Genomic DNA, 13,406 nt, shown 5'->3' on the forward strand with positions numbered 1-13,406 from the left:
CAGTCAGGGTATAAATTCCAGTTCTGTCCATTTTACAAAGCAAAAGTTACCTTTATCTGACTCTAAAGATGAGGTAATTGCAATTTTGGTGGCTGAGAGTCTTTCTCAAGATTACTAAGCTATTATCTGGTAGAGCTAGGCTATTCAGTTTTAAGGAATTATAATTGTTATATTTTCAAATAAAGCAATTATAGTTTTCTCTTCACAAAGAGAATAATGAAGCTCACCCACTCAAGAACCAAGTCCTCACCTGCACTGTTGGCTTCCTGGGTTTCCAAGTGTTGCCAGGTGCCAAGCTGCTGTCCTCGAGGTTACCGTGCTGAGGATTATGACAGCAAGCTGAACACCGGATGCATTGGTGGTGGTGGCACCGGCAGTTGTAGCAGTTTGGCATCATATTTCTCTTTAGCAAGGCAGGGCAGATTTCCCCAGAACAATAAATGCAAGGGTCATGGACTACAGTTCCCTGTACATTGCAGGAGTAAGAGCAGGTCCTGTGGTAATCAAAATCACCACAGTGCAGTGGCTTACAGCACATGGAATTTTCTAGACCTTTGCTCACAAAGCATTCAGGGTAAGTGGGAGCTTCCGACTGATGGGGTGACATGGAATGATATGATTGGTCTGTGGCATGATATGGTTGGTCTGTGGAATGATATGATTGGTCCATGGGATGGCGCCTCAATTCCCTATAGCTTGAACTCATTGGCTGGAAGTTTTGGTCTATAGGTTTTGGTCTCTGAGTAAAAGTCTTGTTATTGTGAGTGGTTAAACCTGGCAAATGGGACATAGATAAGGATTTGCTACTCTCTTCAAAGAACTTTCTTCTGTCTGCGAAGGGCAAGAGGATGGCTTCCTCCCCAGGTTGGGCAGTAGAAACCTTCGATTCCTTGTTGTCACCTGGGCTGGAAGGGCCTTCCATGGCTAGCGCCACATGTGACTGTGGGTTATGCTCTGGAGACCATCTCCAATGACCTCCACGGACTCCACGGGGAGCACTTGCCTTCTCAGAGTCTGAGGAGGATGGGTCAGAAGCTTTCCACCAGGTGTTTAGGCCCAAAGAGGACTGGCTAGGCCTCTGGCCAGAGCTTATTTGTCCCTCCAAGCCTGTCCTAGATTCATGGCTTTCAGGGGTTTGGCTGAGGCACTCTGACGACCTAGCCCTGAGTATCACGCTTTTGTTGACAAGCTTGTCTCTGGGACTAGGGGGTTTTTTATATGAAGATAGAAGAGATGAATTAGAGGCAGGGAGTGGAGGGCTTTCTAGGGGATCCTGGGTCTCTTCCACCTGCTCCTTAGTGTCACACAGCTGTGACAACGGACCCTTGCTTTTCTGGAGCTGGGCTTTCCTCCTCTGAATTTCATTACGCAAATTAGTGGCAAAACGCTCACTCTTCCGCCGGTTTTGGATTGAGCGGCCCCGGGTCCCTCCGCTTCGCTTACCACCCATCCGGCCACAGTCCTTGGGCTCATTGTCCCCTTCTTCAGTTGACTCTGTGCCACTGGCTATCTTAGTGGTTGAAGAACAGTCCTTAGCTTGTTGGACAAGGGAGCCAGAGGCAGAGGGCTGTTGGCTGGCCAATTCAATGCCTGCTTTGCTTGCTCTGTTTGGGTCCAGTAAACTTCTTTCTGGAGGGTGTCCATCAGCCTCTCCATGTGGGGAACTGCTTTGGCTCTGGTGTCCTGAACCCAAAGGCCTATCATCCACTGGTATGGTCTTTCTTTCTTTGCTGGGATGGTCCTGGGTTCCTTCTGTAGGGGGACATGGACTTTTCTTCCCTTTGTGGCTGCTGTGCAAAGGGGACAGAGTCCACTTGTGCCCATCCTGCCCAGCCGGGAGCTCTATCCCCTTGTTGCCCCTGGTATCAAGGTGTACATGCTGCAGGTGGGATGCCAGCAGCTGTTCAGGGGCACTATGGCGATGCCCTGTGAGTCCTGTGAGTCCTGTGAGGTGTGGAGGGCTGCCAAAACAAGCCTTAGGTAGCTCTGCTGAAGCCTCATTGAGCGGGCTGGAATCCAAGCTAAAAGCTTTGTCACAGGTTTTTGGGGATCCAATAGCTTTGGTTGAGGCCTGCATCAGTAGATGCTCAGAGCCCTGCTGGCTGCATTCAGGAGGCTGGCTGAGTTCACAGTTCTGATGGCCCTTACTTGTCACTTGGTCTTGTCCACTGAGGCAGCAGAACCTATTAGGATTCCTTGGAGATAGCACTGTCTCTACACTTGGTTTCTCCTTCTGTTGCAGGGTGTCCATAGGCTCGGATGCCCTGCGCTGTTCTCCATTAAGGAGTTGGGCTCTGGAGGCCTGAAGGCTGTCCCGCCTCACTGGAGGTTGTGGTGGGCCCCTGACCACCTTGGCAGGCCCTGCGTGTTGGCCCTCCTGCGGGCGGGATGACATCTGGGAGCTGGGGATCAGGTGGCTGCCGTTGGTGCGCCGGCTACCTCCTGAGGTCTCAGCCACATTAGGCCTGCCATTGGGGGCCTTAGCTGGCCCTGGGCCTTGCACGATGCAGTCTGCAGAGGCTGGATCCTCTGGCCTAAGGGAAAGGGCACAGTCAGAGGCATTTGAGCTGGCTGAGAAGGAACTGTAGGCTGAGTCACGCTGGTTGGGGTACATATTCTGGTCAATGGGCAAGAGGTGTCCCTCATAGGTGGCTTGGCCTGGTTGCTCCAGGCTCTCCATGCTGCCAATGGAACTGCTTTTCTCGGTGCTGCAGTGCCGGGAGAGCGGACACCACTGCACACACACGTCACTGCAAGACACAAGGCACACAGGTTAGTTAGCTAAGTCACCAGATCTCTTTCTCAGCTTGGCCAGCCCTGCCACGGGAGAAGGCAGGACAGTCCAGAGGCGCCCGTGCTAGAAATGAGGGGAGATTAGGCAAAATAAGAAGAAAGGGAATCAGGCAAGGAGACGGACACTGGGGCGCCACAGGGGCATGGTAAAATGGGAAATAAGATGACATATGGAAGAAGGATGGGGAAACACCATGAAGACTAAAAGTTAGAGAACTTCATAGGGGTTATTTTCTATTTCCCTGCCATCAGAAAATCTGAAATTGCTTCTAGGCTGTCCCTGTCCCCAGGGAGTCAGTATGTGGCCCTCTGTCAGCAGAGATGATCACAGAATATCAGCATTACAGAGGGGCCCTAAAGGGGTGATTCAATTTTAACCAGACCATTTTGTAAATCAGTGATTTTCAACTTGAGCGTGTGTCATAATCACATGAAGGGCTTGTTAAAACACAGGTAACTGGGCCTTATCTAGAGTTTTAGATCTGGGTGGATCCTGAGAATTTGTACTTCTAACAGCTTCCCAGGTGCTGCTGGTACTGCTGGTCCAGGGACCGCACTTCTGAGAACCACTGGTTCAAAGCAAGCCCTGCAAAGGGAAGTCATTTTGAGGCAGTACTTTACTAAAGATCACCCAGCTCTAACTATTGGCACAGTCGAGGCTGGAATTTAGGTTTTCCCCTATTCTTTTCTTGCTGATAGCAATCCTGGCTATTTACTGAGAACCTACAACATGCTGGGCACTTTACAAGGTTTTATTTCAAGCTGAAGGGGACAGATTATTAGCCCTACCTTACAACTGAGGAAACGGAAGCCTAGAGAGATAAAGTACACTGGCAAGCTCACTAAGCTGCTGAAAAAGCAGAGCTGAAATTGGGACCCAGGCTTCTGTGAGTCTAGTGTCTTAGCTCTTCTGCCATACATCTTTTAAATGGGAATTCTAGTAATATCTGTATTAGAGGGTTGCTGTGTAGACGAAACTGGTAATAAACGGGAAGCTCCTATCACAGCCCAGGCACCGAGCAAGAGTTCACTACATGCTACTGCTGCTATTTTGTTTGGTTGTTACTGGTATCAGCATCCTCTCTGCTACTAGTATTGATACTATAGTGGACCCTGCCCACACACACCTCCCTCACCCCATCCCACGGCAAAGCCAAACCAGGGAGACCAAAGAAAGGGCGAGGATCAGATGCTATCTTGAATTTTAAGTACCATTTCCCACACGCAAAGCCAAACTGAGCCAAGTCATGCCAGTAACTCCCTCTGACTAGAACCCCAGAGGTTGCAGGCTGCTCTCAGAAAGGCCACAGCTGAGCTGTGGCAGCAGCCAATGAGACCCCCCCAGGTCAGCTTCCTCTCATTCTTGCTCCCTGCCTTGCCCTTAGCCATTCTGCTTGCTTGTCCTCTGGGCTAGGAATCCATTAATTCCTCATTGGCAAGGGAACCTGCTACCCACCCCACCACCCTTCCTTCTGAAAAAAATACCAAACAAAACAGAAACCACACACACACCCCTACTCAAACAGGAGCCAAGCTCAGAATGTGTACTGCGTATTCTTCCAGAACAACATTGCTTCTGCCTTGATCCCCTGGCTTCCAATGCCAAATAAAGTCTCTAAGTCAGGGTAAACTCAACCCTTAGCTTCCCTCAATCTCCTCAACAGAAATCCCTTCGTGGAGGAAAGATCTTTTTGTGGAAGGGAAAAGGCAGCCAAGGGCAACATCTTTTCTGGCTCTTGTAGAAAACATCGTCTGCCTCTTGGGCAGCTGTTTCAACCACAACAGGCAACACCAAGCAAGGTCCCTGAATTGAGCCATCCCCCTTGCGGATAGACCTGTTATTCAAGGAGGTCTCCATTTTTAAAGCTTTGGCTCTGTGGCAGAGGTGATGAACAATAGATGAGGTCACCAGTGAGTTGTGTAGATAGAACAGAGGGCCAGAACTGAGCCCTGGGGTCCTCCTACATTAAGAGATAGGTGGATGCGAGGAATCAGGAAGAGACTGAGAAAGAGAAGCTAGTAAAATAGGATGAAAAGGACAGTGTGGTGTCTTGCAAGCCAAATGAGGTATTGTAAGGAAACATTGTCCAGAAGGAAAGGGACTAGCCCAAAGAAACAGAGAGTTAGAAAGAAACTAGGACTAAAGCCCAGGTACTTTGGATTCTCACTTCATTTTCTGCTCTTTAACATCCCAGGGACTAGAGCAGAGGCCAGGTTGTCCACCCTCCAGCCCATCTTGAGGGGAGGGCTCTAGACTTACCTTGTGTTGCAGCCGGAATGCCAGGACAAGCTGAAGGCTTCAGAAGGGAAATGCATGGTGGTGGCCGCTTCAGGGCATCCCTCCAGCAGCTTGGCCACATGCCATGAGTGCGGCCTACCGACAGGGGCGTTCCTCCTGCAGCAAGAAAGGGACAGGAAGTTGGCTTAGGGAACCAGAGCTGAAATCACTTCCCAGGCGGCTTCCGCCCCCACCCCCTCTTTCCCTTTGGTGAAGTAGAACATCTTGCAAGGAGCTGGTGTGGGAATCTTAATGGCCATCATCAGCTCTCAATACTTGAATCTCCTTCATACTAAGATATGGAATACCAGCTCTGCAGGGCTATTTTGCTCTCAAAGTGTCAAGCATGTACAACAGTGCTGGACACATACTTGATGTTCAATAAATATTTGTGGAATAAATGAGTGGTGCTGCCCAATGAGCAGTGAGCTTACCCTCACTTCTCTCTGAGGAAAAAAAATCAATCTGGCCTATCTAGCCAATTTTTCTCTGAGAAAGGAATAGGCAAGTGATTGAGAAGTTTGCACAAGTCAATACTGGGGCTTTCAATTCTCCAATGTTTACTCACTAATTCAATAAACATTTGTTATATATTTCCTATGTTTCCTCTATGTATAGCTCTGGGGATACTGTGATGAACCCAACACAGTCTTTGCTCTTGAGAGCTTACAGATGAATGAGAGAGACAGAGCATGGTAAAGGCATTAAGAGAGTGAAGGATAAGATGGGCACAGAGGCCAGACACCTGAGTTTATCAGCAAAGTGGTCGCAGGGAGCCCCAACTCCTGTAAGGGAAGACAGAACAAAGTGCTGAATGGCTTAGTGCTAGACTAGCAGGGGAGACTGGTTGCTACACAGGTCAGGGGTGAATAAAGGGAAACACATCTGAGGCCATGGTCCTGAATGCAGCAACAGGGTCTGTCTGGTGCTGCAGGCTCCAGCCACAACTCTTGCACTGACTGGCTTATACAGGACCCGTCCTTGTCCCCTGGCATACTTCACATGAATGATGCCACTCTTGCAAGTGGAGAAGAATGGTATGGGGAAGAGCACAAGTGGGGCATGGGTAATGCTGGGAGATGGAGAGATGATTGATGGGAGAGAGACTGAGGGAAGGAGTGGGATGGAGGGAAAAAGAGAGAGGGAGAGCAAGAAAAGACAGAGAACAGGGAGAGAGAGAAAGCAGAAGGGCCAGGCGGATGACAGAGATAAGAGGGAAAAACAAATGCCAGAAAGAGAAAACTCTGAGAAAGATCATAGAGAAATACACAGTAGGGAGAAATGGATGATAGAGAGAGAGATGAATGACAGAGTAAGGGAAACATGATAAATAAATAGATGACAGGGAGATAAATAGATGATAGATGATTTTCATTAATTTATTCACATTTACTGTGCCGGGCTCCATGCTAGGCACTGATTGTACAGGGTCAGGTAGGCTGAGGGCCCCTGCCTTCCACAAGCTTGCTATATTGTGGGATAAGTCAGCGCTCTACCTCTCTGGAACAGTAGTGGACAGACTCAAGCTGGAGGATTCCATCCAGGCTGGAAATGCTCCTCACCCCAATGGGGACACAGGAGAGCCCAGCAGCGCAAGGCTCTAGAGGGCTAAGGCTTACAAAAGGGTAGTCCCGAGGAGAGTGGCTTTGTGGGGAAAACGCAGATTGAGTGGTAACTGGTCAGACACAGACAAGGAGGTGTAGGAGGAAGGGCGGGGGAAGCTGATTGTCAAAGGTCAGCAACCAGAGCCACGGGTCAGCAGCAGTGACTAAGATTGATGAGGAGGAAAGCCAGGTGAGGCTCCCAGCTTTGTAATCACATTGTTCTACTATGGGTTTCAGAGTGCCCAAAGGGGAGGCTGAGGCACAAGGAGGCCTTGGGAGCTATGTTCACTCCAGAGTCTCACACATGAAGCCATGCTGCTGGGAAAGCTCTCCCGCTGCTGTTACCAGAAGTTACCTGGTCTACAACTATTTATCAAGCATCTACTAGTAGTAGAACTATGGAGTACTAGGTACTATGTACCACGTGCATCTACTATGTACTGTGCTTTTCGGCACTGAGGATATAGTGGAGAACAGGGCACCTCTCCTATGCCCAGCCCTTCTTCCACATTCAGGATTCTTTAAATTCTTCTGAGTCCAGGCTTTACAATGTGGGTAGTCAGCCTGGGTACTACCTTCTCCCCAACTGCCCAGTCCCACACCAAGTTCTACTGAGTCTTCTTTTATGATGTTTTTCTGGCCCTAGTTCATTCTCTCTCCGTTCTCACTGTGACCATTACACAGAATCACACCTCTCCCAGAACCCACACCGCTCTGTTCTAGTCCAGGCCCTTGACAAATTATGTCCAAAATATTGCATCAGTCTGCCAGCCAGTTGCCCCTTGTTCCACCTCCAGTCACTGCTTTCAAATCACACCACGTTAAACATCGACTGAACTGGGGCAACTCTCCCACTCAGAAATCTTGACTCTCTATTTCTTACCCTGTACTGCATCAAATGTAAACTGGATCAGACTTCCAAAGCCTTCTACATGTTATCTTTACCCACTCAGTTCAATTTCTCATGTCTCTGCTCCATCCCCACCCTGTAACCAGCTCTGTCCCTTTTCAACTCTGCACCTCTGCTGTGGATTTCCCAGTAGAATCCAGCACAGGCGCCAGAGTTGGATCACCTTGGTTTGACTGTCAGCTCTACCACTTATTAGCTCTGCTGCTTTATACAGGTGACTTCACTTCTCAGAGCCCTAGTTTTCATGGCAGTAAAATGGGGATAATAGTACCTACTTAACGGGGTTGTTGAAAGGTCAAATGAGACAACATATGTCAAGTGCTTAGAACTGGGTCTGGCAAGCCCTCAACCAATCGTCGTTATCATTCTGACTGTTCCCTCTGCCTAGAGTGTTCTCCGCTCCTTTTGTTAACCTAAATCCTACCTGCTCTTCAAGGTACTGCTTAAGTATCGTCTCCTGCAGGGAGCTTGTTCTGAGTAATGTAGCCCTCCCAATTTTTTCCCTAATGATATATTTTATATTGCTCATCATCATTACAAGTATGTTATCTCATCCTGCCAACTATGCCAAGAGAGGAGGCAATGAGACGAAAATGAGTGAGACACATCCAGGTTCAAATCCTAACTCTACCACTTTAGATGTATGTATGTGCAAGTCACTTAACCCATCTGAGCTTCGGTTTTCTATCTGAGCAAGGGAACAATAATCCTTACCTGGCTAGGTTATTGCAGGGATTAGAGATCATATTCTGAAAGCACCTGGGACACAGCCTGATGCATAGCATGTGGTTACTAAATAGTAGATACTATAATAATGGTCATTAGCCCAGATTTGTCCTTTTTCATGGCTCGAGAGTACTTGCACCAAGGGTACTGAAATGTGTCCATCCACTCTCAAGGTTCTGCTATACCACTCCTTTCCCACACTGACACGTAGCTTACAAAGGTGCCTTACTCTCTCTAGGCTTTCTCCAGGAGTAGGAAATAATCCCAAAGGAGGTAGAAGGAGGAAGTGGGGGCTTTTGGGACACTGGGAGAAAATCAAAGGGTGGAAGGAGAAAAATACCAGGGAACTGGAGCCAGAGCTGGAGCCTTCTAACCCTAGTTTGGGAAAGGAGAGGAACCTATCTATAGGGTCTAATATTTGGCCTATTATTATTCCTGAATAGCCGTAGACTCGGAGTCTGTCCACATTTGCATTCAAATCCTAGTTGTGTGACCTTGGGCATGTCACTTCTCTGAGTTTACAGATTCTTTATCTGTAAAATGGGAAGATGACCATCTCTTTCTCAAGAGTTATGGTCTGGATTAAATGTAGTTCTATATGTGAAATCAATCAGCATTGTATCTTCCATAGATGTTCTATAAACCTTTAAAAAACAACAGGGACCATTTATTGACCACTTAAGATGTGCCAGGCACTAAGCACTTCACATGCATTAACTGGTTTAATCATCACTCCAACCTTATGCAGTAAGGGCCATTATTATCCCCACTTTACAGATGGAGAAACAGAGATGCAGAAAGCTTAAGTGAATTGCCAAGAGCACACAGCTAGTAACAGCAGAGTCGGGATCAAGACTCAGATCCTCCAGCTCTTTCTATGATACCACACAACCCCTCTTCCCCAGAGAGAGATCTATCTCAAAAAGCTTGTATACCTGAGGCATTCCATAGCCATTCCCTCAAGAAGCAATCAGAAAAGGAAGGTCTTAGTAGCTCTAGAGTTGAAACCATCCCCTCTACCTAGGGAAGAGGGATGAGGAGAAATAAACAGAGAGGTAAGAAAATGCCAACTACCAACCGTGCAGCTCTAGGACTAGATATGGAGGCAATGACCCCAGCACTCACCCTTTCTTCTAAGGCCAGCTCAGGTACTAGCATTAAACACACTCCCCATCATTCATTATTTCAAACTGCCTTTCTTAGGAAGCAAAGGGAAAGGGATATTGAAGAAAGAAAGCAGGACAGGGGGCAAGGGGGACAGCAGCCATGGCTACTGGCTATACCTACCATGGAAGTTGTCCAGGGTGGAGAGATGGCTTAGGAGAGAGCGGTGTATCCAGCTAGCTCAGATCCTCATTGACAATCCTTCCAGCCAGTGTCATCCCTTAGCTGGGACCCACCTGCCCTCCAGTCAAGACCTTCTGGGGCAAGGGGCCATCAGCCCAAGATCCTAAATGTGATCCAAGGGGCTCAGGCACAGTCAGGTCCCAGTTCCAAGAACAGGAAGGAGCAGCATTGAAGGCAAGGTATGGCCATCAGCTTTCTTGGGCCTAGATGTGGCCACAGCCTTGGGAAATGAAAGCCAGTGTCAAGAGCTGGACAGGAGTAAAGACGCTGCTCCAGGAACCAGCCAGCACCCTGGGTGGCAAGGGGAATGATGAAAGGCAGTTCCAGCAGCATAAACGGCCCCCCTGCTCCCTACTCCAACCTCCTCTGAGCCCTGGCCCACCCCCTCTACAGCTCAGAGGCCAATAAGGAAGCTGGGCCCCCAGCCACTGCTAGAACTCAGGAAAGGAGTAAGGAAATGATGTTTGGGAAAGATAAAGCGGGTGTCTAAAAAGAATTTTTAAAAATACACGTAAGTGAGAGAGAAAAATACCCCAGACACATACACTTAAAAGAATTCCTGTGCTTCCTGGACTGAGTTGACCCCACCCAGCCATCTCTGCAGGTCCTCTGGGTCCCAGAAAAGGAAATCCCAGGTCAGACAAGCCCAGCAGCCTCCAGGTCCAGAGGAGTAGCACTGCAGCTGATTTTACATAGCTGGGAGCAAGTGACTTAGAGATTTTTCTAAGGTGAAGGTCCTGCTGAGATACTACGCCTCACAAACATTATGGGCCATATTTGCAGGGTCTGTACTTCCCATGGGCACTTGAGAAGATCCAAAGAAAACTCAATTTCACATCTCAGACTGCAACTCCAGAAAAGGTGCCATTAGCAATGCTGGAACAGTGGTTCTTGGGGTCAGCATCCCTGGATCTGCTATGAATTCACTCTGACCTATGGTAACGTACTCCCCTCTCTGGGCTTCTGTTTCCTCTCTGCAAAACAAAACATTGAACTCACGCGTCACAAATGACCCTTCCAGCTATAGCATGCTATAATGTAGCAGCCCTAGGCCCCACCTGGGGCTCCAAATGATGCCCTCACTGACCAATGCAATAGCCAGAAACAGAGCAGCCCCACATGGATTTGTTGTAGCCCACAAGCCCAAGCTCAGGCATTAGATTTTAATTTTTCTTGGGTATTTAGAGTTAGGGTTTTCCCTTCATTAATACTCCTGATACCCACTCCAGTTTCCCTTGGCCTCTGGCCCCAATTCCAGTAATTTCTGGCCCCAGAGAGGGCTTACGCAAGCTCCCTCAGGACAAGAAGTACGCTAAGCCTTTCCTCTCTGGGGAAATCATGCCTGAAGGCCCTTTCCCCTTTCTTCCATCTGTACCTCATAGGGAAATCTGGGCTGACTTTTGTCAGTCGTATGGTGGTACTGCATGGGAGGAAGTTTGGGGGTTTGGGAGGCATTGAGATCTGGCTTGGAGCGTCAGCTTGACCATTCACTAGTTCTTGGCCTTAGGCATGCCACAGAGCCTTAATTACCTCGTCTGTAAAACATGCCTGGCATGTGACAGGCACTCAATAAATTGTATCTGTTATTAATATTATCCTCTACCAAAACTAATAATGGGCAAGGTACTGTTAGTAGCAAGACAACTGATTTCTTCAATCCAAATGAAGATGAAAGAGAAAGGACTAATTAAGAGAAGGCTCAAAAGCCAAGCATAGTACTCTAGAGCAGCCCTTGTCAACTTTTAGTGGGCACACTAATCACCCGGGGATCTTGTTGAAATGCAGATTCTGATTCAGCAGATCTGGAGCAGGGCCCAGGTTCTGACTTTCTAATAAGCTCCAGAGTGATAGTGATGCGGCCAGTGTGATGACCACATTTAAGTGGCACTATACCGGGGAGTAATCCCCAGGCCAAAAAAGCATCAGGATAAACAGTTTCTTTTCATGTCATTCCTTAGGCCTGGGTGCCCAGCCTTCCCTACTCTTCTGGTCGCCGTGTCTTCCTCCTTCTACTCGGTAACCCAGCCCATGCAATGGCTTGTCCGATGAGGCTTGCTGCTCCCCACTTCCTAACAAAATAAAGAGCAACCGGTTTCTTGGTTACTCCGACCTTGCCAGCGGCCGGGTAAGGCTGAGGAAAGGGTGGCTGGAGGTGCAAGCAGGTTTGTGGGGCTGGCTGAAGTAGGGAGGCAGGGTGGGAGTATGAGAGTTGGGTAGTCACCAGATGAGGGGGTAGGCAGGCGAGCACAGACAGCACACACTTGAGAAACCCTTGGGTAAGGGAAGATAAGAGAGGAACTTGAGCCCTCACTGGCCAGTCTGGGATTTGGGGAAGAGGCTGGGAGATGGGATTGGGGGGAAAGGGGCGCTCTCCCACTTAGCAGAACTGAGTTCCAGATAACACGACCAATTGTGACTTCCTGTGCTCAGGGGACAGTAAAGACGACTGCTTCTTTCCCAAGCATTCATAGGACAAGGACTTGGCATGGGGGCAGAGGAGGGCAGGCACATGCAGGGAGAAGTGGTAGATAAGCCAGAAACTGACTCCGGGAATGGGGCTCTGCAAAGACTACTGTGAGAGGTGGCCTGGGCGAGGTGGACAAATTCCGGAAAGAGTCAGTCTTCAGCTGCCCTAGTCAGCTGTCACCCCAATATCTTCTGAGGGCACCACCTGTCTCTGAGCCTGGCTTCCATCAGGCCCCTCAAGAGATACCTGGTGGGAGAGGACTAGCAGAAAGAGAACCATGGCTCTGCCCCAACGGAGGGCAATAAGGAAAATGTGACCCCTGTTGCTTGGGGTTGTGGTTAGCCTGAGGTCTGCGCCACAATGTAGTGTGGGCCCTTTCCTCTTTTGAAAGTGTTTGGATAAGGAGAAGCACAAAAGAGCGTCCTTGATTAGCTCTGTTTACTTTCTGGGGCTCTTCCAGCCTGCCCTCGAACAGCACATTCCACCTGCCCCACATGAAGGAACCCAAGCTCATTCTGGCCGGCTCAGCAGGAAGGGAAGCCTGCAGACAGGCCTGGGGCCAGAACAATGCATGGCTTGTTTATCTGACAGAAGAGGGGAAAGGCTGCTTGGTTACCATGGAGGGACACAGAGCTCTGGCCCACCCCCACCCCACCCTCGGCTGGGGACCTTGCAGCCTGGTGATCAGGAAACCCTTCCTTATTATAGAGCTAACCAAGAGGGAAATGTGAGTGGTGTGTGTGTGTGTGTGCGCGCGCGCGCGTGTGAGTGCATGTGTAATTTTAAAGCGAACTTTCAGACACTGGCTTTCTTGTCAGTATGGGAAAGCTATAATCTGGGTCATGTGAGATGGGTACTTTCTGGAGAAGGGGCTTTTGATACCCAGTTCTGCCTCCCCACCTCCCATCCCCTCTGAATAGCCAGCGCAAGTTCCTCCACGTAAATCTGCTGGATCCCCCTCTCCACCCTCCACCTCAGGACCCATCCCTGGCTAAAAAGGAACCCAGGGTAGGGACTAAGAAAGGAAGGGAATGTCTGGGTGGAAAAAAAAAAGACTCATCCACATGCTGTTGTGTGTCAGGGGATGCTCTTTGGCTTTCTGTGTGAGGAGCAATAACTTCATCTACCTAGGGCCATTACATTTGATCTTCTGCTTCCGTTTCCCCATTTTTCACATGGGAATCTTTAAGACACGAGGACACCTCTTTGTCCAAAGAAAATTAGAAGGAAGTAACCATACAGATGGCTCAGGAGAACTTTGCAAATATCAGGAGGTAGAAA

The 13,406-nt window shown here is 48.9% G+C and overlaps 1 protein-coding gene across 1 annotated transcript in view; it reads right to left on the bottom strand.

The window, feature by feature from the left end:
* The window catches only part of SHROOM4 (shroom family member 4), a 190,414-nt gene that overhangs the window by 38,005 nt on the left and 139,003 nt on the right, over positions 1-13,406 (bottom strand). The window contains exons 3-4 of the mRNA XM_069463905.1: positions 5,054-5,188; positions 251-2,750 (exon numbers count right to left, since the gene is read on the bottom strand). Of these exons, the coding sequence (XP_069320006.1) occupies positions 251-2,750; positions 5,054-5,188 (2,635 nt within the window). The remainder of the gene's footprint in view (positions 1-250; positions 2,751-5,053; positions 5,189-13,406) is intronic.

The sequence above is a fragment of the Eulemur rufifrons genome, chromosome 30 (assembly GCF_041146395.1).
Source record: "Eulemur rufifrons isolate Redbay chromosome 30, OSU_ERuf_1, whole genome shotgun sequence".
Taxonomy (NCBI): Eukaryota; Metazoa; Chordata; class Mammalia; order Primates; family Lemuridae; genus Eulemur; species Eulemur rufifrons.